This window comes from Rhinatrema bivittatum, chromosome 5, assembly GCF_901001135.1.
Source record: "Rhinatrema bivittatum chromosome 5, aRhiBiv1.1, whole genome shotgun sequence".
In the NCBI taxonomy this organism is placed as follows: domain Eukaryota; kingdom Metazoa; phylum Chordata; class Amphibia; order Gymnophiona; family Rhinatrematidae; genus Rhinatrema; species Rhinatrema bivittatum.
In genome coordinates this window covers 234,043,177-234,071,099 of record NC_042619.1, presented here as the reverse complement: position 1 = coordinate 234,071,099, position 27,923 = coordinate 234,043,177, and the positions used below count along the sequence as shown (strand labels likewise).

Below are 27,923 nucleotides of genomic sequence, written 5' to 3'. Positions count from 1 at the left end.
AAGTTGATGTCCCAAGTGCATCATTTGAAGAGCACTATACGCCCGACGATTTGGAGCTATCTCCAAGTTCTCGGTTTGATGGCGGCAACCCTGAAAGTAGTGCTGTGGGCGAGGACACAGATGCTACCACTCCAACGCTCACTACTGTCACATTGGAACCCGCAGTCTGAAGACTTTTCATTTGCCTCCACTTACTGATGGGAGTGTGCTGTTGGATACAATGGTGGCTGCAGGAAGCTCATCTGAGCAGGGGTGTACCCCTGTCCTCCCCGAATTGGCTGGTCCTCAACTGCCAGGGTGGAACCAAGAGCTAGTAAGTGTCACAGGAGATAGATCTCCTTATGGAATGGGCAGAAATACATCTACAGATGATCTCAGCCTCCCACATCACAGGAAAAGACAATGTCAGAGCAGACCTCCTACAAAGGGAGAGTCTGGATCCAGGAGAGTGGGCTTTGTTGGCCAAAGTCTTTCAGCTGATAGCAGATCGCTGGAGTCTTCTGTCCATTGACCTACTGGCCGTATCTCACAATACGAAGATTCTCTGGTTCTTCAGACACAGAAGAGATCAGTGGTCCCTGGGGATCGACGCTCTCATTCAGATGTGGCCGGAAGAAGAGTTGCTATATGCCTTCCCTTCTTTGCCCCTGCTGGGCAGGGTCATTTGCAGAATCGAGCGCCATAGGGGATTGGTCCTATTAGTAGCTCCAGATTGGCCCAGGTGTCCCTGGTATGTGGACATATGGAGATTTCTGGTGGAGTCCCCCCTGTGCCTCCCACCACACAGGGACCTGCTACAGCAGGGACCGGTCCTTCATGAGCATCCGACTCAATTCTTTCTTACAGTCTGGCCCTTTAGAGGGATTGCCTGATGAAGTGAGGATATTCTGCGGCAATAATTGCCATTGTACTCCGCGCTCGGAAATTTCTTTGTCCCTAGCATATGTGCGGGTCTGGAGAGTATTTGAGTCTTTTTGCGAGGAATGCAGTGTCCCCACTAAGGCAGTAAAAATCCTAATTCTGACATTTTTGCAGGACGGCTTGAATAAATGTTTCACTGTTAACTCCTGAAGGTCCAGATAGCGTCTCTCTCCTGTTTCAAGGACGAGGTGCATGAAACCCGCCTGTCGGCTCTTCCGGACATGGCCTGTTTTCTGAAAGGGGTGAAGCACTTCCGGCCTCTCCTACGATGGATGGTTCCCTTGTGGAATCTTAATCTAGTATGGGAATTTTTGTCAGGATCCTCTTTTCGGCCGCTGTGCAGTCTTTCCTTACATTTATTAAGCTTGAAAATGGTGTTTCTGGTGGCGATATGCTTGGCACGTTGTATCTCAATTTCAGGCATTGTCGTATCGGGAACCATTCCTCCGGATGACTCCAGGAGTGTTACAGCTTCACACCGTTCTATCCATCTTGCCCAGGGTAGTCTCAGAGTTTCATTTGAATCGGTCCATTTCGTGGCCATCCCTGGATAAGCATAAGGATGCAGAAGAATACCGCCGCCTCCGTCATTTGATTGTCAGTAGACTTTTGGCATGGTATCTGGAAGTTTCAGAACCAGTCCGAAAGATGGACCGCCTGTTTGTCCTTCATGGTGGAAGGAAGCAGGGCGAACCAGCTTCACGGGCTACTATAGCTCGCTGGATTAAGTAAGTGGTCATGTGAGCTTATGTGGAGGTAGGAAAGCCATTACCTTCTCAGGTTAAAGCTCATTCTACTAGGGCTCAGGTGGTTTCACTGGCGGAAGCTAGAGTGCTGTCTCCCATCAATACCTGCCGAGTGGTGACATGGTCCTTCTTGCACACCTTCTCCAGGTTCTATCACCTGGACGTACAGGCCCGAGTGGATGCAGCGTTTGCAAGGGTGGTGTTAACTAGACCACGGGCAGCCTCCCGCCCCGATCGTGAGTAGCTTTTATACATCCCATTGGTCCTGAGTCTATCTCGCTACATGCTAGGAAATGGAGAAATTACTTACCTGATAATTTTGTTTTTCTTAGTGTAGACAGATGGACTTAGCATCCCGCCCATGGCTGCCCAAGAGTGGTGCCAAGGATTCAGCTGTGGAATGGATATCGATTCCAAGAGATTAAGGGTAAGCCATCATCCGGTCCCTAGATCAGTGTTTGGTTGAGTACAGTTACAGTTATCCGTTTTTAATCAAGATTTTTTCAAGAGTATGTCCACGGTGACTTTTGAAGAGAATAGTGAAGGGCTGGGGTCACTGCAGGGGTGTGTATATAAGGTGACGTCAGCTTTGAAATCTGACTCTGTCTCTATCTGCTGGCAGGGAAGCATAACCAATTGGTCCTGAGTCAATCTGTCTACACTAAGGAAAACGAAATTGTCAAGTAAGTAATTTCTCCATTAGCTTGTGAGATCGGGCGCATTCAGGGTGGTGTGTCTGTAGGCTAGATAGCCATTCTATTCATGTGTCATTGAGATGTCTGCATGGGGTTCTGTTGAGAACGAGCACAGCAGCGCCACAGTTTATACAGAAGTCAATATTCAGAGAGCCTAAATTATTCAAGTAAAAACTTTTTATCCTGAAGATACCCAGATAAATTTAAGCACAAAGTTTTAGCAAGAAGGCATTAGGACATGCATTTTTCTCACTAGACGTATGCACATAACTTTAAGCAGCTAAAGTTTAGCCCCCTTTTCTGGAGCATCTCCAGCACTGCCTCTTTAGCTGCATGAGTTCTAGATGCACAATGAGTTGCGCACATGAAATTTATTTGCTTGTTGTGGGGGAAGAGGGAGAATTATTCAAATCTTGGCTGTTGTCTGGCTACTTCCAAAAGTTAACCGGACAAAGCCTTTGAATATCGAACTCATAGATTCTACTAATCCTACTACTGAACTTGTCATTTCTAGAATGCTACCAGTCATAGGAAGTGCCGCACAGATACACATGAGACCGTGACTGCCATGGAGCAGAGGCTAAAGAGACACACACGAGATACGATGCTTCTGGAAATGTGGTTAAAATTGAGCCGGCAATGACTGGGAAAATGTCAGACTGTTAGGTTCAAAAGCAAGGGTTTATTTTTTGAAAGCAGGACTTGAATATGGCCAGAGAGAGAGGGTATAACGCACCAACGCAGGAAGGCTGTTCCAGGAATGTGGTGCAGCAAAGCAGAACGTGTGTAGTCGGGAGCTGGCGATTGATGAGAGGAGCACAGATATGAGACTTATCTGATGAAAAAAGATCCCAAGGAGGGGTATAGGGTAAGATAAAGTTATGAGGAACTGCAGAGTCAAAGTACTAGCAGATGGGTAGAAGCAGCTGAATAGTATGTGGAAGCAGATGATGAACCGATGTGGTGACATGAAGGGGTTAAATGGTTGTAAAGACATTAGAGGAAGAGAAGTCCTGTAGCTGAATTTTTAACAGATTGTGGTGGAGAGAGTTGCTTCAGTGGGAGACCTATAAGGAGCAGGTTGCAGTAGTCTAAGAGAAGTGATGAGAGAGTGGATAAGAGTTGTAGTGACTTCAAAAAAGAAGGGATGGATTTTGATGGCGGCATAGAAAGGAAATGCCATATATACTCATGGAGAAGTCGATGGGCGATTTTGAGACCAAATTCATTGAAATCCAGTGGTCAAGGTTTAAAATGAGCTGTCTATCAAGATAAGAATTCAAAAAAAGCCATGTTCGTATTAAAAAAAACCCATCACACGGTGCACTAACTTTAGGACAGGTCAGCAGCACAATCAGAGGTATCCACTTCAGTTAAGCAGCTAACTACTAATATCGAAGTTAGCTGCTTAACTTTTGCTGCTAACTCCACTCCATTTTGGTGGTTGGCGCATATGTACACACATACCTTGGGAATGTTATATTCTATGCGGTAAAACTGATAGTATGCGTTAGAGATGTGCAAGATGATATTTCCTATTTTGTTGCGTTACGGGAAGCAAAAAATATAGGAAAACCCATGAAATTTTGTGCGGTTTTCCTAGAGTTTATTTTTTGATGAGTGTGCACTTAAAAAAAAAAAAAAAAAGAAAGAAACAAAAAAACCACCCCAACCCTCCAAATTTCCTTAAATATAAAGTCCCTCACCTCCCAAACCCCCCCCCCCCCCCTCAAGACTCACCCAAAGTCCCTGGTGGTCCTTCAGCTGCCAGTAATCAAAATGGCACCGGCGACCCTTTGCCCTTGCCATGCGACAGGGGCTACCGATGCCATTGCCCATGTGATGGGCTACTGGTGTCATTGGCCGGCCCCTGACCCATGTTAGGGGCAATGGTACCGGTAGCCCCTGTCACATGGCAAGGGCAAAGGGCTGCCAGCGCCATTTTGATTACTGGCAGCCGAAAGACCACTAGGGACTTTGGGTGAGTCTTGGGGAGGGGGGGATGGAAGGGTGAGGGGCTTTATATTTAATGAAATTTGAAGGGTTGGGGGAGGGTTGGTTTTTTTTTTTAAAAGAAAATTTTGGCAAAAAAAAAATTCTGATCCAGGGCTGGACCAAAATGGCCCACTCGCAACTCAAAAACGAAACTGGCACACACAAAAATAAACTAAACAACTTCACAACTCTGGTTTGCGTGTATAAGTCAACCTAGCTTTTTTGGGCTTATTTTCTGGCATAAATTTCTCGACTTATACACGAGTACATACGATAATTCATGTGGGAGTGGCAAAGCAGGAGCTGCCTTTTAAAATCTTTACTCATTGATTCTCCTTTTATTTTCTGATGCATATTCCATTCCTGAGGATTTATTAGGGTTTAGTTTGTGTTACACGCTATCTAAATTGTTTAAGATCTGTTTCTTTCCCTGGTGTTCCTGCTTTACTGTATACTGGATATTTATATCCAGCTAACTAGCCAGCTACCACAGCAGCTGAAAATGGACCCCAGTGTATATATTTGCTTGCTAGCAGGCCGACACAGTAAAGTCCGCGGGAGAGCTAGTGTTAGGATCTTCCTCTCAGTCGACTGTATGCGTTCCAATAAAGTTAAAAAAAACCAAACAAACAAACAAAAAAAACAGAACAGCACTGCCACAGCGGTGGACAAGCAGCAGGTCAGTGAGGATCTGCCAGGTGACTTCCCACAGCATTGAGTTTGCTGTTATGTGGGGGAGTAGGCTGGCCTTTTAGAGGAGTTCGGCAGGTGAGCTGCGATGTGTGTTCTATGCGGTGTCTGAGGCCATTGCCAGAGTGAATGTGTAATATGTGCTGGGAAGGGGGGATATGGAGGTCTCTGCAGGGAGTTTAGACCCTGAAAGAATCCACATTAATATGGCAGACTGTTACATGCTTCCCCTCCTGTGTGTTGGCAGCTGCTGGGGGAATGGCAGCTTATTTGCAAGTGTGGGAAAGAGACAGCTGGGGCCTCCTGCCCTTCATCACACAGGACAGTTGCCACATTTTTTTTGGTTTTGTAACAGTCTTCGTTAGCATTTTAGGGTTCAATTACTGCTTCATGGGGGTCTTCCTTCTTGTTCTGAGCTACGGTGCCCATGAAAATTTCAGACCAGCATTTCCTTGGGATAGAGTTTAGTCCCAGGATCTGCTCCAGGTTTTCCTTTGCTCCCCCAGAAAGCTTGGCTGCTAAATGGGCTTTGAGGCAGTTTAAAAAAAAAAAAAAAAAAAGATAAGGGGTTGCCGAGGACTTGGTTTCAGAATCTGAAGGCTCCCGGGAAAGTTTAAAGGTCTACAAGACATGATAGTAAGGAGACCTTGGAGGTAGGGGAGTCTTCTCCTCCAGGGGGAAAGATGGCGGTCTTAGGGTGCATCTTGGTCATGATAAGGACCTTGCAGGCTCCCCAAGAGAACTGAATATTGTTGAGGGCAAAGCTGAGGATTCAGTTGTGGTCAGCACTATAAAGCCCTTACTTCTTCCTCTGCATGAATCAGTAAGGGCTCTTATTGATCTGAAATGATGTTTTCAGGAATTAAGTATGATCATGGTTAACAGAGTTGACCCCTAATTGGCTCAGGAGCTTGAGTCGCTGAGCTGTCCAAAGTTGCTCATTTGTTGTGGTCACAGTCAGAACTTTATGCATTTGGACAGCAGATGTCTTTACTTCTGGGGGAATTCTGCTCTCCTGTGGAGTGCAGAATTCCCCTCCTGTGCAGAATTTCCCTTGTATGCGCAGAATCTGGAGAGACTGGCAGTGGGCCACGAGGGGTGCCTTTCCCACTCACGGTAAAGATCTGGTAGGGCCAGCAGCCGCAAGCAGAGCCCATGCCACTTGTGGCAAAGATGTGACACGGTCGGTGAGATGAGGGGCCGGTGAGAGAGAGCCTGTGTGCAGAGGTATATGTGTAAGAGAGAGAGAGAGGGAGCCTGTGTGAGGGTGCATGCCATGGATGTGTGTGAACGTGGGGGACTATATATGTTTGTTTGTAATAGAGGGAGCCTGTGTGAAGTGGTGTGTTTGTGTGTGAGAGAGAGAGAGAGAGGGAGCCTAGGTGCAAGAGTGTGAGTGCAAGAGGGACAGAGAGGAAGCCTCTGGGAGGGTGCATGCCATGGGTGTGTGTGAATGTGAGGAGAGATTGGTTGCTGGTGCATGTTTGTTTGTGAGAGAGGGAGCCTTTGTGAAGGGGGATGTGAGAGAGAGAGAGAGAGAGGGAGCTTGTGTGAGAAGCCATTGTGTGAAAGAGGAAGGGACAGAGGGAGTATGAGAGAGGGGTCAAGCTCTGGGAGTGGAGGGCTGAGGAATGGATGAGGTTGAGCCTAGAGGGGGAGGGGAGAGATAGTGGAGGGTGGAGGCCTTGGGGCCTGAGAGGGCAAAATGAAAGGGGTCTAGTCAGGGGAGAAGGGAGAGAGGGTGAAAGGGACACTCTTACAGTGCACTTCTAAGGGAATTCTGCTCAAAATATTTAAAACTCTGCATCTTTAAGCAATAACTTTTCTTTATTACATTTTAAATGCATTACTCAAAAATTATGATTTATATTGTGTTATTTTGACCAATATAAAGTATACAGAATTTTTAATTTTTATGCGCAGAATTCCCACAGGAGTATGTCTTTAAGAGTTTACATGGTTTTGAAGCAGGCAGAGGCCTTCTGTGGCTCTGGGCATAAGGCACTAGCCCCAGTGCATAAGCCACCAGACCCCAGTTCAAGATCAGCAGCAACAACCCTTTGATGGTCTCGAGAATGGTGCTGCAGATGTTGGTTTGCAGCACTATTATTGGCAAGAAGAAGGCACTCATTTTTCCAGATTGCAACTGCTGGAAAGCGCAGTTTCCACTAAAGATTTAATTGTGGTTCCTTTGAGGCGAGTCCTCAGGTCCTTGAGCTGGCACAGTGGTTATTGCTTACAGTGTCTGACAGTGTGCTGCGGCAGTCAAAAAAGCAAACAGAATGTTGGGAATTATTAGAAAGGGAATGGTGAATAAAACGGAAAATGTCATAATGCCTCTATCGCTCCATGGTGAGACCCCACCTTGAATACTGTGTACAATTCTGGTCGCCGCATCTCAAAAAAGATATAATTGCGATGGAGAAGGTACAGAGAAGGGCTACCAAAATGATAAGGGGAATGGAACAGCTCCCCTATGAGGAAAGACTAAAGAGGTTATGACTTTTCAGCTTGGAGAAGAGACGGCTGAGGGGGGGATATGATAGAGGTGTTTAAAATCATGAGAGGTCTAGAACGGATAGATGTGAATCGGTTATTTACTCTTTCAGATAATAGAAAGACTAGGGGGCACTCCATGAAGTTAGCATGTGGCACATTTAAAACTAATCAGAGAAAGTTCTTCTTCACTCAACGCACAATTAAACTCTGGAATTTGTTGCCAGAGGATGTGGTTATTGCAGTTAGTATAGCTGTGTTTAAAAAAGGATTGGATAAGTTCTTGGAGGAGAAGTCCATTACCTGCTATTAATTAAGTTGACTTAGAAAATAGCCACTGCTATTACTGGCAACAGTAGCATGGAATAGACTTAGTTTTTGGGTACTTGCCAGGTTCTTATGGCCTGGATTGGCCACTGTTGGAAACAGGATGCTGGGCTTGATGGACCCTTGGTCTGACCCAGTATGGCATGTTCTTTTGTTCTTATGCTATTTTTTCAGCTAGGAGGATATTGGCATTGTAAGCACTTTCTTGTCAAGAATCTTTCTTATTGATTACAGAAAAAAGGTTCAGATTCCTACAACTCCCTCCTTTCGTCCAAAAATAGTTTCGGAATTTCATTTAAACCAATCAATTTCCTTGCTTTTGTTTAGCAGGCTGACATATCCTACAGACTACAAGCTTCTTCACCCATTACACTTCAGGAGACATCTTTATTAAGAAATCTCAAGATCACTTGTGCTTTCAGGCGATCTTATCATTTCTTTATGCTGTATGGAGGAACGTGGAGAGGTGAAGCAGCCTCTAGAGCAACTGTGGCCTGCTGGATTAAAGTAGTGATTACAGCATCTTATGTGGATTCTGGCAGTCCCTTGCCAAAGCAGGTTCGGACTCATCTCACGAGGGCTCAGGCTGCTTCATGGGCAGTGTTGCAGTTGGTGTCTCCTTGGGAAAACTGTGAAGCGGCAACTTTGTCATCGTTCCATACCTTTTCTAAGCATTACAAGCTGGCTGTCCCGGCTAGAGAGGAAGCTCCTTTGCTTTGGTGGTTTTGCAAGAGGCTCAGGCAGGGTCCCAACCTGTTAGGGAGTAGCTTGGATACATCATTTTCATCTGGATTGGTCTGACTGGATGAAAAGAGAGTGAAATTACTACCTACTTGATAATTTCCTTTCCTTGAATACAGTCAGACCAGTCCAGGGCCCTCCCTATGCTACTGGTATCTTTCAGTGAATGTATACATTTTTCTGCTGTTAGAGGATGGTTTTTTTAAGACAGGTAAGTGGAATTGGGAAAACTAATGGCTGTGTCTGCTTCGCTATAGTTGAGTTTTCTTATTTCCTTGTTTGCAAACTCTTCTTTTGTTTCTACTTCCTTGCTCTCCTGGAAATTGACTATTTAAATTAAAAAAGAAAGAAAAAAAGGTTAAATTAAAAACTGGTAATATAATTTGATAGTGGATTGCATCGAGCTTGTCCTCAGCTTGTTACAGGAACACTGGCAGGCTGGTGTCAGCATGGAGGTAGAGAAAGGGTGACGACAGCAAGCCTGTTGATCCGTCTCCATCCGCTGGTTGGCATGCGTAGCCTGTTCGATCTGGTCCAGAGGCTATCTAGAGTATTCCGCACCTGGGGCGGAATACTTGTTTGGACCTCCCCCCCTCCAATAAATAATTTTAAAATTTCCTAAACATCCATAAAATATTTCAAAACAGCAGACATCAAATAACACCCAGTAATTAAAACTAATAAGGATTTTAAAAATCCCCCACTCTCCATAACTCTGAGATGGTTGTGAAGTGGGAGTACATGCACACACACAAAAAAAATATGCTCCTTCTCATACTTGGTGAGAGAGATAGGGAGCTTGAGTGTGTGTGTGTGTGCATGTGAAAGATTCAGACACACACGTTTCCTCCATCTCTCTCTCTCACACATACACGCTTCCTCTGTATCTTTCACACACGATTCCTATCTCACCCATGCGCGTGCACTCGCATGCTTCCTCTCTCTCCCCCCCACGCCAGGCACCTTCTCATACTTATGTACTTACAGGTATACACACACTCACTGTTCTATACACTCACCATCTCATACACACACAGGCATCCTCTCATACACAACACCCACCCACACATATACCCACCCACACATACACTGGCATTTACTGTCACGGGGCCAGTCTCTCCCTTCTTTGGCTGCTGGCAGCACCGCAGGACTACTTCTTCTGCCGCCGGTTCCCTAAGCACTGGCAGCAATGTTGGCCTGTTCTTTGCCATCGCGCTGTCTCCAGGAAATGCCAGCGGCACCACTGGCTTCTGCCGCTGTTGGTCCTTGCTTTTGCTGGCGGGGTTTCTCCCACCATGTCACAGTTTTTTGTTTTTTTTATATTCCGCTTTTCACACTTTTTTTTTTCAGCATTTCAAAGTGGATTACATTCATTACATACTGACGGCTTACAATCTAAGTTTATACCTGAGGCAATGGAGGGTAAAGTGACTTGGCCACAAGGAGCAACCCTGGTCTCCTGGTTCATAGCCCGCTGCTCTAACCACTAGGCTACTCCTCCACTCCTATTCCTCCTGTTCAGCGCTACAGCAGGACCTTCCTGCTGGCGGCAATGGCACCCCCTCCCCCTGATGCCACCTGGGGTGGACTGCCCCTTACCAGTACACCTCTGATCTAACTGTATTCAAGGAAAGGAAATTATCAGGTAAGAAGTAATTTCAACTTGTTAAGAGTGACACCTGGTGGCCAGATTTAGAGCCTGTGATTGCAGGTTCCAGAAAGAGCCCTGGTGCATGGCCCCTGGCCTCAAGACTGTTGTTGCAATGATCGGACTAGGAACAGTGAGAGGGAGGGCCTGTCAAAAATAAATAATTAAATAAATAAGAGGAGAAATCCCGGGGTCATTTTGCATGAAGGCTCATGGCATCAGTACTCCAACTCTGGTTCTGCTTGAACTGGAAGAGAAAGGAAGAGCTAACAAAACTCAACAACATCTTTTTATTCTTGTCGCCCCCTTTAGTAGAGCAAACCTATTGGTGCTGACCGTTTAGTCTAAACTCACCATTTTTTTCTACAAGGAACTTCAGTTGTTTTAATTTCTGGCATGATTTTTCTTTTCTTGTAGAGAAAGTTTCTCTTTAGTTGGAGGCAATGCTGAGCGTAATTTCCTGTCTCCAGCTGCCAGATAAGACCTGTATTGCACAAAGCATCCAGCTGACCTTGGGATATTTCTTGCACTTTACTGCAGAAGGAAAAATAATGTTGCTGTTCCTCAGCCTTTAATCATCGCTATTTGTACTCCAGGGTCACTATCGCTTCTGCGATGCTCTCTTCATGATGGGCGAGCGTGGGCGGGCACTAGAGGCCAACGAGAGAGCCCAGGAACTGTGCAAGCATAATCCCGAGGGAGTTAAAGATCTCATGCAACAGAATGCAAAGTTCAGAATGCAGATGGAAGAAATGAAAGGTAAACACTGGATGGCACTCTCTCTACCCCCCCTCCCCCCACCGGCAATGTCTTGCCAGCGTTTTGACTGCATGGCAGCTTGTTTAATGCTTATGTCTGGTGTCTGATTCTTTAAGGGTAAACAAAACTCTCTGACCTTTTTGAGGGTAATTTTCCTCTCTTGTCTGTTGCACTGGGCATGGCCCAGTTCTGTGTTGTTCTGTCTTGTGAAGACAGACCAGAACTCTGGCATAAGATGTATTCCTATCTAGAGGGTGTGTTTGCTTCCTCTGACAGAGTTTTGATCTGTCACAGGTGAGGTGGAAGCCGGCCGGAGGAACCACTAGGCAAGCTAGGCCTGTGCCTAGGACGCCGCGATTTAGGGGGCGCTGCGGCAGGCGGCACAATTTTGAAAGGGCAAAAGTGCCCTTTCAAAATTCTGCCAGCCCCCGCCTCACCATGCCACCCTCCCGACGCCCCCCTTGTGGTCCAGCGGAGGCCCCGGGAGCGATCTGCTGCTCCCGGGGCCTCGGCTTCCACTAAGCAAAATGGCGCCGGTGGCCTTTAGCCCCTACCATGTGACAGGGGCAACCAATGGCACCGGTAGCCCCTGTCACATGGTAGGGGCTAAAGGCCACCGTCGCCATTTTGGTTAGTGGCAGCCGAGGCCCCGGGAGTGGCAGATCGCTCCTGGGCCCCCACCTGGATCACCAGGTATTTTGTGTTTTCTTTTTGGATGGGGGAGGGAGTCGGGGCTGTGGCTGGGGCCGGCGCAAGGCTGAAGGTGCCTAGGGTGCCCAATCCCCTTGCACCGGCCCTGGGTGGAAGTGGAATATGTCTGCAAATGGTTAAAAAAAAAATAAAAATCCTGGCAAACTGATAGCAACAAGCCCACCTTCTCTCTCTAGTCCTATGTAGGTGTTATGTGTCTTATAGGCTCAATTTATTTTGCAGCCACAGGACTAGGGAAGGCATCCTGACCCAGCAGCAGTAACCAGAGCTGGAGCCGGGGAAGGGCAGGTTCCCATGTTAGAAAACAGCGCCCACTCTAGGCAGATGGTCAAGCTTCTATAGTTGAGATATACTCTTAGCAGCATAGACTGTAAAAATGAGCAGACTGGATGGGCCAATTGGTGTTTATCTGCTGTCATCTACTGTGTTACTGTGAGAGCCTGTGTGGTAGCAACTGGCCTCCTCTCCAAGGATTAATAGCAGTTGTTGACAGGACCACTGCAGGAGTGGTGGTAGTGGTGGTGGGGAGAAGGGAGGCCACTACGACAGGCCTTCCTGCCTTTGGAGTTGTAGCAGTGGAGGGGGTGGGGAGACACCATGGCAGAAGGGTTACAGCCACTGTTTCAGGAAAGGCACATAATAGAGGGTCAGCCTCATTAACAGAAGGCCCATACCCTGAAGCAGCAGCATTAGCTGGGGGGGAGTCCACCAGAATAGCATCCTCATGATTAATGCTATTTTGTTTGGAAAACATAGAAATGACTGCAGAAGAAGACCAAACGGTCCATCCAGTCTGTCCAGCAAGCTTTCACCCTTTTTTTTTTTTTCATATTTTTCTGTTACTCTTGACCCTTTAAATACTTTTTTTGGTTCTATTTCCCTTCCAACCCTGCCATCATAGATAGCAGTGCTGGAGCTGCATCTATGTGAAGTATCTAGCTAATTGGTTTGGGGTAGTAACTGCCGTAATAAGCATGCTACTCCTACGCTTGTTTACCCAGCCTGTGCAATTCAGTCCTTGTTGGTTGTTTGAATACAAATCCTCTTTTCTTCATTCCCCCTGCCGTTGAAGCAGTCAGCTGCGCTGGATATGTATTCTAAGTGAAGTGTCAGGCTTGATTTGGGGTAGTTACCACCGTAACAAGCAAGCTACACCTGTGCTTATTTGTTTTACCCAGACTATGTAATTCAGTCCTTGTTGGTAGATGTCTGAATATAAAACATCTTTTCTTCATTCTCCCTGCCATTGAAGCAAAGAGCTATGCTGGATATGCATTGAAAGTGAAGTATCAGGCATTTTTGGTTTGGTGTAGTAGCCGCCGTAACAAGCAAGCTACTCCCCTGTTTTTATGTGGATGCAAATCCTTTTTTCCACATTTCCTCTTTCCGTTGAAGCTTAGAGCAATGTTGGAGTCGCATTAGCCATGTATATGTTTATTGAATAAGGATATTCATCTCCAGGTAGTAGCCGTCATTCCCGCAAGCCACCCCCATGCCTCTTCTCTTCATTCACTTCCTCTAGACTTTATGGATCCTCTTATCTCCTCTACCCCAGATTTACCAAGGTGTAGTCAGTAAACGGTTCTTTTGCCCTTAGACCTTTTGGAAATTGGCACACAAACCAGGTGCCAACAGTGCGCTACCAGGTCATCCACCCCAGAGCTGGCTGCATGCATGTTTCTGAAGTTTCAATTTTTAAAGCCCATTGGCATCCTTTTGGAAGAAAGACTTTTTTTTTCTTTTCACATTATTACTATGAAATTGCTTCAGGTTTCTTTGTTATTGCTTTTTGTACATAAGTTTTGCTCTACTTGGTTGACCTCTGAATGATGTTTTATTTTCTTTCTTCCAAGGTGTTAAGCTGAATAAAAATAAATATAAGAAAAATATTTTCGAGAAGAAGTAAGTTTAATTTACTGTTTTTTTTAAATGTATTTTGTTAAGCTCCATTATGCCCAGTATTGTTGCATTTGGGCAAAGCCTATACTTTACACAAATGTAAGCATAGGCCAGGCCTTACCTCTGCAGGCTGGTGGCTTTTAATGTACTTTATATATTAGAGTATATTTTATTGTGTGAAAGCAAGATTTAAACATAGGTGACCAAACATAGTTTATGTTGAAAAACTCAGTATGGAGCCTTTTGTTAAAAGTTATTCACATAATTGTAAGAAAGATATAATCTAGAGGAAAAGCAATTAAAGCATGCCAGCCTGGTAGCTCAGTGGTAGTGCTGTGAGCTGCCATGCTGGAGACCTGGCTTTGTACCTGATCCTCAGGACCCATACAGGAGGCCTTGGTGGGGGGGAGGGGGGTGCTATGTTTGTGTGTGTCTGAGAAGACTGTGGCCATTTTGACCGCACATCACAGAGGGCAGGCAGGCAGCAGTGAGGGAGTTTTTAGAAACTCACCTCCCCCGCTGTCTCCGGTGCAGTTACATTCGGGAGGGGGGGGACGGGACATGGGGGATTGGGAGCCAGTGAAGGACGGGATGGACAAAGGGTCCTCTGATTCTGAGAAGTTTTTCCTGAAACTTTGTCCTTCTGCTCACTAAGTTTATAAGGCAAGGAAGGAGGTAGCAAGTAAGCGAGTGACTTCTCAGTCTCCTCGCTCGGCTAGGAAGCCTAAAGCACACGCACAGACAGGATTGAGGGGGTTCTTTGCCTCCTTGGTCTGAGCTGCCAGGCTGGTTCAGATGTACGGACTTCGGATGATTCCAATGGTGATGGTCTCCAGGAGGGTCCGCAAGATGATCCTCAATTTGATCCGGGTGTTGATCCTGAGGCAGTACCATTGGGTGATGATCCTGATGCGGATGGAGATGTTCCTAGGGTGGTGAGGTTGTTCCGTAGAGTGGAAAGGCACCCTATCTTTCCCCGTGTGCAGGAGGAGCTCGGGATCAGGGCCATGCAGAAAGACTCTGACAGTGAAGGGGTGCATTCTGTCCTGGATGGCTTGCATGGGCCACCTAAGGCTTTTTCTTTGCCGAAGAAGGTGAAGAAACTGATTGACTATGAATGAGATTCTCTGGAGGCCATTCTGAAGGTGGCTAGAGTCATGGCCAAGCTGTATGCCTTGCCTGAAGAGTTCTTGGAACTCTGGAAGCTTCCACAGGTGGATGCAGTAGTGGGCTCAGTAGGCAGATGCTGTCTGCAGGCCCCATCCAAGAGGCCCCAGGGGGTTGAAGGAGAAAGCGGCCATTTTGCCTTCTCGTGGTAGGAGGCTTGTAATGGATATGGAGTTCAGAGACTCAATCCCCTTGCTTTCTCCATTATAATATGGGTCGAGAGGATAGAGAAGAGGCAGGGGAGCCAGGAGAGGACGTGGTGGATAAGGAAGACTGTGAGTCTGACAAGTTTTCCACAGATTTTGTGTTCCTGAACATACCTAGATCAGTCCAGACCAGTGAGTTTTGCATTCCTACCAGCAGATGAAGTCAGAAAAACAAAACTTTGAGGCCCTGCTACATAACTACAGTCTCACAGTATTTCTCTGACTCCAGCAGATGGTAGAAGTGCAAACCTGCAGTCTAGTTGTTAATAAAAATAAAAAAAAAAAAAAAAAAAAAAAAATATATATATATAATAATAATAATAGTGTTATGTGTAGGGCGGAAGGGGACAACGGAAGCTCCCTAAGCGGTTAGTCATCTTTGTGGGCTGTCCCTCAGGTTCTGCCGTGGCAGGGGCGGCTGCCCTGCAGGATGTGCAGGACCGCAAGTTGGAGGTTCAGCTCAAACAGATGTTTAAGGTCTCCGCGTTGAGTCTATGAGTTGTGGTATGTGTTGGATTCAGAAGACTCCAGAGCGTACGGCGTCAGGAGACAATGGTTCCTTGCAGGCGGCCCACCTAGAAGCTGGGATTACCTATGTGGCAGATGTGCTGTATGACTTGGTGCGTACGTTGGCTCGTAGCATGGTCTCGTCTATGGCAGCTCGTAGACTTCTGTGGCTGCACAATTGGTTGGCGGACTTATTGTCCAATGTCCAGCTCTATAACCTCCCTTTCAAGGGAAACTTTTGTTTGGGAGGACTTGGATCAGATGGATAAGGTGTTGGGGGAGACTAAGGGGAACAGGTTGCCAGAGGACAGGAAATCCTGTAAGAAGGTGTTTCAGCTTGGGCCCATTTTCGGGATTCTCGCAGGTTCCGGTCTGGCAAGTCCTCTTCTGGCTCCGTGGCGGAACACTGCATTGGTTGCCAGCAGTCCTTTCGTGGAGCTCACAGGTCAGCCACAGATGGGACAGGTCAGGGCTCTGGAGGCAGAAAGTCAGATAATGAAGCTAGGGGTCCCCACCCCTGCATAGAAGCTGTAGGAGGCAGATTGTCCAGCTTTTACGAGGAGTGGGAAAGGATTACCTCAGACTGCTGGTTTCTGGAGGTAATACGAGAGGGCTGCACTCTAGAAATTTCGTGCCCTGTAAGGGAGGCCTTTGTGGAGTCTCACGTGATCTCCCGCAGCAAGCGTCCCTGCAGAAGTTTCTCGACCTAAAAACCATAGTTCCCGTCCGTTTACTTCATGGTTCCCAAAAAGAAGGGCACCTTTCGGACCATTCTTGACTTACAGAAGGTAAGGATCATCAGACATTTCTTCGTAACTATACTCAACCAAACATTGAACTCCAGCAAGAATATAGATGCCCTGATCTAGAGATTAGATGACAGTTTACCCTTAATCACTCCATGGGCAAATCCTTGGCACCGTTCTTGGGCAGCTGTGGGGCAGGATGCTGAGTCCATCTGTCTACACTAAGGAAAACAAAATTATCAGGTTAAGTACTTTCTCCATTTCCTACTGTGTAGCCAGATGGACTCAGGATCAATGGGATGTACAAAAGCTACTCCCGATTGGGCAGGAGGCTGCCCGCGGTCTGGTTAACACCGCCCTTGTAAAGGCTGAATCCTCTCGGGCCTGTATGTCCAGGTGATAGAACATGAAGAAGGTGTGCAAGGAGCACCACGTCACCGCTCGGCAGATATCGACGGGAGACTGCAGTCTAGCTTCCACCCATGAGACCCCCTATGTCCTAGTGGAATGAGCTTTAACCTAAGAAGGTAATGGCTTTCCCACCTCCAGATAGCCTTCTGTGACCACCTCCTTTATCCAGCGGGCTATGGTAGCCCGCGAAGCTGGTTTGCCCCACTTCCTTCCACCGTGAAGGACAAACAGTCTTTCAGACTGGATCTGAAACTTCCAGATACCGCACCAAAGGTCTACTGACATTTAAATGGAGGCAGTATTCTTTTGCGTCCTTGTGCTTAATCTAGGGATGGCAACGAAATGGACAGATTCAAATGAAATTCCAAGACTACCTTGGGCAAGAAGGATGGAACAGTACGAAGCTGTAACGCTCCTGGGGTCATCCAGAGAACAGTTCCTGACACGACAAGGCCTGTAAGTTCAGACGGGCGACGTGCCAAGCATATAGCCACCAGGAACACAGTTTTCAAAGCTAAAAATGCAAGGAAAGAGAACGCTACAAAATTTAAAAACCTTCAAAAAAGAGCTAAAAACGTGGATGTTTACAAAAGCCTACCAAAACTCCTACTGACTCTGTACTTAATCGTCTTTACCAGATTAGACCAGACGATACCAGAATAACTCTATGAATAAATATATACCTTAATCTCTAATAGCCATGTCTACAAATTTACGATTGTAGAAATCGACCCTTTGTAAACCGTTGCGATGGCGAAACCGAACGATGGTATATAAAACTCGATAAATAAATAAAATAAGAAAAGCTTTGATACAAGGAGTGACAGTTGCTGCTTGCATTTGCAGCCCATTTTTCTTTGATTTGTCTCTGGTATTGCATTAGCATGGCTTTTGCTTGCAAGGGAATGAATGTGACCTGGAAGCCCCAGTGCAGCCACACATGCCTGCAATTCTTCGCTTTTGGTTTTGTACACTGACCTTTATATGTATACATGAATGTACTTTTTTTTTTTTTTTTAATAGCCAGCGTTTGCTTCCTGTTTTGTTTTGTAAGCTCATCTCGCTCAGTTGCTGTCTGATCAGGAAATGTTTCTGTGACTCTCTCCTGGTAGGTTAGGTGCAGGTCCCGACCTCTGCTCTTCACTAAACTCCAAAGGAAATGACAAAAAAGAGAAGAGTAAAAAAGAATCTGAAATCAAGGATCAAAGATCGGTGCCAAAGCCAGAGAACAAGGCAAGTCTGAATCTTTGTGGTGTGTGTAGTGGGATCATGTAAAGCAGTAATACAGGATGGGGCGTCTTGTAGGAAGTTAATAGCCCACATGTGGGATAAAATCAAGGGTCCTGTGGCATAGAGTTTCAGGGATTCTTGCCAGAGGGAGGATGATCAAATGGAAATGTTTTAAATGTGTTTTTTCTCTTGGCTTCTTTTTTTTTTTCCCTTAAAATTAAAAGGAAAGAAGTACCTGAAAAAGTGCATGCAGGATAGCCTTTAAATTTTTTTTTTTGCGTCCCATGCCAGCTGTTATCCCATCAATCAACTGCTTACATCAGATTTTGGGGGGTTTTTGTGGTTTTTTTGTATCTTCTATCGATTTGTCTAATCACATTCCAGTTAATTCTTTCTGAATTTGGTTTTCATGCAATCCAGCAGTCCCTGGCACAAGGCAGCTTTAGCCCTTTTAAAGGGGATCCGGCGGAAGTGCTTCACTTTTACCAGTTTAAACAGGAAGACATTTTATGATGGAAGGGGAGGAGAGTTGGGGGGAGGGGTTGGCTGCATAGTCAGAAATCTGCTAAGGGATGGAAAAGCTGATAAGTTTCTCTGCCTCTTGACAATGAGTTGTGGTTTAGAAACAATGAGGTCTTTCTCTGCCTGCATTTGTAGTCTGGAAATTGTTTAAAAACTGCTTGAAGTTCCCCCTCACTTTTCACCCCTCCCCAGCACACAGTCAGTGCTTCTCCCAGCCCTTTGTCAGGCCAGACAGAAGGTGCATCCGCCCAAAAGATCCTTTTCTAACTTTACCGGTCCATTTTTGGAAACAGGCCGAAAGAAATGTTTTGTTTCTCGTTTCCTACTCGGTTTTACTTCACAAGCACTTTTTCCCCCTCCCCCTGCCTTCCCAGTGAGTAGGAGGCGCTGCTGTTCATGTATCGTTTTGAGTTATTTTCCAGGCTCTTGATGAGTGTGTGTGTGTGTGTGAACCCAGCATATCCCCGCCATCCTCTGTACGCTGATCTGTGCTGGGTTGTAGGCAGGCAGCAAGGCCGTGTGTTGTTGAAGCACAGATCCCCAACCAGCCAGGAATAATTCTGGATCATGAGCTGGAGTTCTTTTGCAACTAATTCTCTGCACGACCCTGAACAAATCGCTTTATCTTTTACTTCTGATTTACTAAGTAAGCTTAACAATAATAATAATAATTTTTCTTGTTCCTCCTTGGAAGTTGTTAATATAGTCTGTGTGCCAATAAAATGTTATCCTGCTGTGCATACCAGAGGTAGAGATTCATACAGAAGCAATGACTAGCTCATTGGGGGTCCTGAACTGGAATAAGCTGGGAATCGAACCCGAGTCTTCGGTATGGTGGCCGCTGTCAGTGAGCCACAAGGCTAGATCTTTTTTTTTTTTTTTTTTTTTGCAAAATCATTTTTATTAAAGAGCAACACAGGGATAACCAAAACCAGACTTTGGGGAAGAAAGAAGTACAATAAACTACAAGAACAATCCCCCAAAATAGCAAAGTCCACTGTAACAACACCCTGTGTACTCTTCTTTTGAGGTCCATTGGACCTAGATAAACAGATTGAACTCAAACCATATCCCACTGCCCAGTCACACCGCAGACAACCACAGACATTCCTCACACTGCACACAACCCCCTCCCCTTCCCTGGGAGACAACCCCTCCATGATAAGTATTGCCAGACATATGTAGAGAAGAGATATCAAAGTTCAGTCCCCGCCGTAGTACACAATGATCGCATATGAAGCTTCGAGGTACAGGGTATACCAGGCGGCGCGGGAGATCCAATCATTTCCAAGAAGAATGATATCCAGTGGCAGTTAGGGTGGATTGGAGATCCGACGGCAATAATGCATAACAAGTAGACCAGCAAAACTGGTAGATCGAGTCCTGTTCCCTCTCGCTATTCAGTGCAACCAGCCGTTCCATTTGAATTGAGAATGCCAGTCGTCCAAACAGGCCCGCAGGTTGGGCAGCGTGTCTGGCGTTATCCAGTCAGCTAAGATCGTGCGGCATTCCAGTAATATTAGTACTCTACTCTTATTCATTCTCTTGAGCGACATATATAGTCACCCTGACCCGTGAACATCTCCTGTCTGCACGACAGAGGGTTCACATTTGTTTTCCATAGACTTGCTTTATTTCTGCGAGGACAAACAGGATGTCTGTTTTCACATCTGGGTTACATCATACGATGGAACCCAGCATGGAAGCCTCTGGAAGTTTTGAGCATGCTTTACTGGGCATGTGCGGCCATAGTCAATTCCCTGCCTCCTAGGCAGGGCCCCCTTATTCTCATTTTTTCCACAGTGCCTGCAAGTTACAGTTCTTTGCTCTCTCTCTCTCTCTCTCTCTCACAGTTACTGCAGTGAAAGTTTATGGATCTGCAAAAGCTATTTTTTTCTCACAAGATCCTGCAGGTTTTGTTTTTCCCCCTCACTTGTTTTTAAATAGTTTACTTCTGTCAGGTGCATGGTGCATGAGCTTAGTGCCCAGTGCAACTGGTCAAAGTTTTGTTTTATACTAATAAATAATGCAGCATCTTACGAGTTTTATTTTTAACCTCTACCTTTAATGTTTTCCTTTGTCCTTTTTTGTTTGTTTATTTATTTGTGAGTTTTTATATACCGTCATTCAGGTTTGCCATCACAACAGTTTACAAAACTGGTAGCAGGTTAACATATCAACATGTTCATATTCAAAGAAACAATATACAATTACAGATTTAAGTTAGATAGTACAATATGTTCTGTGAGAGATTATAGTAATGTTATGGTTAGGATGGTTGTCAAGCTTCTTAGAGTTGTGCGAGTCAGAAAGTGTAAAATTCGCTTGTAGTATTTAATGTGTCCTTGTCTCATTTGGTTTGATGGTTGTGAAACCAGATGTATGGTTTTCATTGAGTATCTAAGTAGGCTTTGGTGAATAGCCATGTTTTTAGGTCCTTCTTGAAGGTTTTTAGGTTGGGTTGTGTTCTTATTTTGATTGGCAGGGAGTTCCATAGCTTGGGGCTTCCAATGAATATGGCTCTTTCTCGAGTTGTGGTGAGTCGCATGGTTCGAGTGGGAGGAATTTTTAGGAGACCTTTGTTTGTTGAGCGAAGGGCTCATTTTGGGGCGTGTAGTTCGATCGTTTTAGATAACCAGCTGGTTTGCAGTCCTATGATTGTTTTGTGAAGTATTGTTAGTATTTTGTAGTCTATTTGATATTTAATTGGGAGCCAGTGCAGCGCCATGAGGGATGGGGTGATATGGTCATGTTTTTTTGTTCCTGTTAGTATTCTAGCAGCTGCGTTCTGTAGGATTTGTAGTGGACAGATTGTGGTGAGGGGTAGGCCGAATAGTAAGGAGTTGCAGTAGTCGAGGTTGGAGAAAATGAGTAGTTGTAAAACTGTTCTGAAGTCGTTTTGAGAAAGGAAGGTTTTGATTTGTCTTAGGTTTAGTAGCTTGTGGTATCCTTCTTTTAATTGTTAGTGATGTGGATCTTGAAGGATAGATCGCTGTTGATGTTGATTCCCAGGTTTCTTGCATGTGTGACTGGTGAAGTTGAAGATTTTGGGTTCTCCATTTTGAGTGGTGTTGTAGTAGCGTTGCTGTTTTTCCTATCTAGGATGATTATTTCTGTTTTATCTATGTTTATTATGAGTATTAGATCATTTAGCAGTTGTTTAATTTCTGATAGATATTTGGCTGCTTTTTTGTAAGTTGCTCCCAAGGTGTTGTGTAATGGGATTAGTATTTGGGTGTCATCTGCGTATAGGAAATGCCTTTGTTTTTTGCTTCATTGGATTTGCAGTTTGCAAGTCCCTGAGTGGATGGGCTAGGCCTCTAGATCAGGGACTTGCCAGAGTTCCATGAGATTCTGTCCAACCACTGGGCATTGACAGAGGCCCAGACAGCAAAGGATCCAGGATTCCTGTTTGTACCCCGGATCAGTCCAGTCAAGTGGGTTTATGCATCCCTACCAGCAGATGGAGGCAGAGAACAAATCTTTGAGGCACTGCTACTTAACCGAGAGTGCCACCTGTAGTCCCTCAGTATTTCTTTGTCTCCAGCAGATGGTAGAGATGCAAACCTGCACCAGGGGCCTGGTTCTCTCTCGCTCTCTGGGCCCTTCAGTCCCTCGGTATGCCTGGCTTCTCAACGTGTGGCCTTCAGAAGCAGGGAAGTACTTCTTTTCCCTTTTCTTTTGGTCCTGTTTCTTTAATTAAAAAAAAAAAAAAAAGGAGCAGTGAAGCAGCGGCAGCCTGTATGAGCAGGGCTGAGGAGTGGGTAATTGTTGGTTTCCTGCTGGGAAGCAGGAGGGAGGGAGCAGGCTGAATTGCCTGCCTTTGTTGGGGCCATGTGCTGGTCGATTTCAGCACCAAATGGTGGCAGCGGTTGCGTCAACAGGGTTTATTTTTAGGTCTGACCGCATGTGCAGGCCCAACTTCCCCGGCATGCCAACTCCTGCATAGCGAGGCAAACTTTGTCGCAGATGCAGTTTGAGGCAAGCTGTCCTCGATTCGGCCTTGTTTTGCCGAGACTGTGGCGGGGAGGGGGGGGGGGGGGGGGGCAGGAATGTGAAGGCAACTGGCCAGCTCTGGAGGCCCTGGGGGAGCTGGTGGCCATTTTGGTAGTACGTGTTGAGACTGTCTGCCATTTCAGGGCCTCTGATCCACCCTCCCATCCTGTTTCTGGTGGAGAAGAATCTTGCTGGTAACGGGGGACAGACAGAGACTATATATGTTGCTGCTTAGGACTCTTCCTCCTTGGATCCGGAGGCGTTTTCTATGGATTTTGTGCTGCTCCTTCTAGCCAGGAAGGATTTGGAGTCCAAAAGACAGTGTCCCAGGAAGCCTCGGCTGGTCAAGAAGGCTTCCTGTGGAGTCTTGAGGTTTCCTGAGTGTGCTGGGACTCAGGTAATCCATGGTGGAGGAAGAGTCATCAGAAGGAACGGATGGTCCGGATCAGTTACAAGGGGTCTGGTGAATCTGGACAAAGGACCCTGCTGATGTCGTGGGGGATCCGCTTCAGGATCCGCACCAGGACACAGTGGATGCATCGAGGGATCCAATGCAGGATGCGGATGCAGTACTGATTACAGAGGGAGACGACCCGCGAGTGGTCCGCCTGTTCCGCAAGGAGGAGCTGGGTCCGTTGATTCCCCGGGTGATAGAGGAGCTGGGGATTCAAGTCACCCAGGAGGACGCGGATAATGAAGGGGTGAACCCGTTCCTAGAGGGATTAAAGAGACCCCCTAAGGCCTTTCCATTGCCGAAGAAAGTGAAGAAGCTGGTAGATCGGGAGTGAGAGTCTCCTGATGCGGGCCTTAAGGTGGCAAGAGGTATAGCAAAGCTATACCCCTTTCTGGAGCAGATTTTGGAATCCTGGAGAATTCCCAAGGTGGATGCAACTGTGTCGGTGGTCACTAAGAAGTCAACTATTCATTAGCTGGAGCGGCAACTCTAAAAGATGTCCAGGATCGGAAACTGGAGAATCCTGCTCTAAAGATTGTTTGAGGTTTCAGTTTTGAGTCTTTGTGCTGCGGTGTGCGGAAGTTTGATGCAGAGAGCCTGTATGTGCTGGGTGCAGAAGGAACATGACCAGCGGTTGGGAACTGTGGCCCACTTGAAGGCGGGAGTGGCCAATTTGGCCGATGCTCTGTACAACATTATCCGGACCTCAGCCAGGAGTATGGTTTCTGTGGTGGTGGCGCGGAGACTCCAATGGCTGAGGAATTGGTCTGTGGATGTGTGGTCTAAGGCAAAACTGTCGAATCTCCTCTTCAAAGGAAAGCTGCTCTTTGGGGAGGACCTGGAGCAGCTCATGAAGCAATTGGGAGAGTCGAAGGAGTAATATGTTGCCTGAGGACAGAAAGGCCCCCCTTAGAAGTCCTTTCCGCTGCAAGCTTGTTTTCGAGAAGTAAGGAGGTTTCGTGTGGGCAGGAGCTCTGGACCAGAGTCACAGAAGCAGATTTCTGGCAGGCAGCAACCTTTTCGGAGCCAGCGTAGACCTCAGAAGGATGGTGGTTCTCAAGGGGGCGACGGAAGCAAAATTGAGCAAGGAAGGTGTTTTGGTCCACTCCTCTACGGTGGCCATTGGAGGCGGCTGCCCCTCTTTTACGAGGAGTGGACCAAAATCACATCAGACTGGTGGATCCTGGAGGTGGTAAGAGACTGCTATGCCTTAGAACTTTCTTGTCTGTTCAAGGACACATTTGTGGTTTCCTGCTGTGTCTCCCTCTGCAAGCGAGAGGTGGTGTGGAATACTCTGCATCAGTTGCAACTCCTACGCACCATTGTACCAGTGCCCCCTCAAGAGAGAGGGCAGGGTTGGTATTCCATATACTTCGTGGTACCAAAGAAGGAAGGGTCTTTTTGGCCCATTCTCGATTTGCAGAAAGTCAATGCTGCCCTCCAGGTGCCACGATTTTGGATGGAAATGTTGCGCACCGTCATAGCAGTGGTGTGCAAAGGGGATTTTCCTAGCGTGTAGCAGATGGACTCAGGACCAGTGGATATAGTGTGCTCCTGTTAGCAGTTGGGAGACGGAGTCAGATTTCAATCTGACGTCAGCCTACATATACCTGTGCAGGAAGCTTAGCTCTTCAGTATTTCTCCGTCTCCTAAGCAGTTGGGGACACTACACATGCTTGCACAGCGTTAGAAAATCTTACTTCTACAAGACGAGCCCCGCTTCTCCTGCGGTGATACCTAAGGGTCCCTTTCCCAGTCGAGAATTCCTGAGGTGATTTCCGAGATCCCTCAGAGGTGAGCCTTGGTCCGGTAGCCGGTCCCCGGCGTGGACTTAGCCCAGAGTGGCTGAGAGGCAGCGGGTGCAATACCGAGCACGGCGGTGAAGGTATTTTCCCTCTCTACCCACAGCCGGAGACCGCCTGGCACAAGACCGGGAAGCGCCGAGACAAGGTAAGGTAGAAACTTTCATAAAGTCTCCGGTCTCTGAGGCTCGGACAGCCGCACAGATCATCCTCCCGGCGTCTGTTAAATTGGGTTGAGCAGCCCCATCCGGGCTAGACCCCGATCCGGTTTGAGGGTCCTCTCACGTAGAGACCCTCTGGGGGGGTCGCCATCTTGCCCGTGTGGTCGTCTGGGCCATTTCCCCCCCTTGATCGCCTTATTGTCTGCCCAACTGAGCCATGCGTACAGCGGCGGACCGAGCGCACAAACTACTTGTGCGCACAGTGGTGCGCGCATCTGTGCCGTGCGCACAATTACGCATACTACTGAGCTGTGTGCCCAGCGGCGAACCGGGCGCACAAATGACTTGTGCGCACCTGTGCTGGGCACACTTCGGCGCGCGCATCTCTACTAAACACACGAATAGCGGCCTGCATGCACAACTAAGTTCCCCGACACGGCACACATATGCGCACGAATCATGGCACCTCCGGCCAAGAAAGCCAAGGGACAAGCTCTCCGTTCTGGCTGCCACTGAGAGCTGCGCAACCCGAAGTGGCCTCTGCCCTATGCCTGCAGTACAAAGAGGCTCAAGAGGACCCAAAGCAAGGCCTTCCTCAGACAGTAGAGGAGTCCGCCTCCACTAATGATAGTACCCCGGACCTCTGTATCCCGGGCACCTCGGGGAACTCCTCTGGATTCAATATGGACCCAGGGACCTTTTCCTGGGTGGAATTCTTCAAAGGCCTGCAAACTTTTGTCCAGGTGCAATCGGTACCACCTGTGACACAGCCAAAGCCTCCACCAGAAGAACAAAACCTTCCAAGCCCTTCTCGGATCTCCCGAGACACGCCTCTTCCAGGCAAATGCCTCCCCTTAGGGGACACAGATACCTTGGGAGAAGAGCCTGACTCCCTGGAGGAAGGGGAAATCCCTCCAGGGATGGAACCATACCGAACCATGATGCGATTTTTCTCCAAAGACGAGTTACCAGATCTTGTGTCTCTGAGTCTGAAAATGCTGGCCGTCCCTGGAGCAAGTACCACAGTGTAGCCAAAGTCAAACCCAGTTTTGGTCTGTCTCCGTCAGGCCTCATGCTATTTCCCTATGCTACAGGCCGTACAGCAACTGATTGACCTGGAATGGAATGCCCCGGAGGCCAGCTTCAAAGGAGGACGGGCCCTAGAAGCCCTATACCCCCTGGAAACCTCGGCTAAAGAACTCCTAAGGTTCCCGTAAGTGGATGCCATAGTCTGTGCTGTCTCAAAGCGCACTACCATTCCAATTGAAGGAGGAGCTCCACTCAAGGATGCACAGGACAGATGTCAGGAATTCATCCTTAAACAGTCATTTGATGTCGCAGCAATGTCCCTGCAGATCGCTTCCTGCTGCACCGTGGTGACACATGCCTACTTGCTTCTCTCCAGGGACGCAAACACTTCCGCCGAAACATTGGAACCGGCGATATCTTTCCTTACGGATGCAACCTCTGATCTGGTGCACATCTCAGCCAGGGGCGTCTCATCCATAGTGGCAGCCAGTAGGCAACTATGTCTCCGAAATTGTTCGGCCGACTCCACCTCCAAGACGAAACTCATGAGAGTGCCTTTTAAAGGATCCCTCCTGTTCGGAAGCAAACTGGAGAAGTTAGCCAACAAATGGGGCAAATCCCCAGTATCTTGATTACCGGAGGACAGGAACAAAAGAAACTAACACCCCTCTCTCCGAAGAAACAAGGGCAGAGGAGCCCAGCACTTTAGACCGTACAAAAACATATACCAAGCATCTCGCCCCGCTGGCAGGGGCCAGTCCTTTCGTAACAAACAAAAAACAAGAGGGGAGCCGAATCAGGTACAGGGCCCGGCCACACACCACAGTGAGAATCAACAGACCCATCCACAGGAAGAAGCCATGGGGCGCAGACGTACCCTCTTCTACCAAAGATGGGTTGAGATAATGTCAGACAAGTGGGTCCTAACCATCATTCGAGAGGGATACTATCTGGACTTCCACAGCATCCCTCCAGACAAATTTGTGAGATCACCTTGCCACTCCCTCTCCAAGAGGACGGCAGTGGAAAATACGCTGACCTAGCTACTCAGCCTAAAGGCGATAACCTCGTTGCCCAAGCACCCACAAAATATTGGACACTATTCCATCTATTTTATCGTCCCCAAGAAGGAGGGAATGTTCCGGCCCATCCTGGACCTCAAGACCGTCAATCACTACCTGAGGGTACTGCACTTCCGCATGGAAACCCTACGTTCAGTAATAAGGGCAGTACAACCGGGAGAATTCCTGACTTTACTGGATCTATCTGAAGCCTATCTCCACATCCCGGTCCATCATGCCCATCAGCGCTACCTATGCTTTGCGATACTGGATCATCATTACCAGTTCCGGGCGCTACCCTTTGGACTAGCTACGGCCCCTCGGACGTTCATCAAGATCATGTTGGTAGTGGCAGCAACACTGAGGAAAGAAGGAATCCTCGTACACCCGTACCTGGTCGATTGGCTGATCAGAGCAAAATCTCCAGAGGAAAGTCACCAGGCGATCCCCAGAGTCAAGAATAAGAACATGCCATACTGGGTCAGACCAAGGGTCCATCAAGCCCAGCATCCTGTATTCTTCTACAGAATCTCAGGTGGGTCGTCAATACAACTAAGAGCTGCTTGCAGCCCTCCCAATCACTAAAGTACCTGGGAGTCCAGTTTGACACCAAACAGGACAAGGTTGTTCTTCCCTCTACAAGGAGAAGGAAATTGATGGACCAGTTGCGAAAACTGGTGAGCTATGCTCGCCCCAAGGTATGGGACTACCTCCAAGTCCTCGGTCTCATGACATCGACCCTAGAAGTCGTCCCATGGGCAAGGGCCCACATGCACCCACTGCAACATTCCCTACTGTCACGATGGAACCCGATGTCCCAGAACTACTCCGTTCGCCTCCAGCTTCTGGCAGAGGTCTGGACACAGCTCCAATGGTGGCTACAGGAAGACCATCTGAGCAAGGGAGTAAGACTATCACCTCCGATCTGGATCCTGCTTACCACGGATTCAAGCCTGCGAGGGTGGGGAGCCCACTGCCAGGAACTGATGGCCCAGGGGCAATG

The 27,923-nt window shown here is 47.3% G+C and overlaps 1 protein-coding gene across 1 annotated transcript in view; it reads left to right on the top strand.

Moving 5' to 3' along the window:
* The window catches only part of TTC3 (tetratricopeptide repeat domain 3), a 331,906-nt gene that overhangs the window by 88,650 nt on the left and 215,333 nt on the right, over positions 1–27,923 (top strand). The window contains exons 13-15 of the mRNA XM_029603249.1: positions 10,856–11,018; positions 13,583–13,631; positions 17,778–17,898. Of these exons, the coding sequence (XP_029459109.1) occupies positions 10,856–11,018; positions 13,583–13,631; positions 17,778–17,898 (333 nt within the window). The remainder of the gene's footprint in view (positions 1–10,855; positions 11,019–13,582; positions 13,632–17,777; positions 17,899–27,923) is intronic.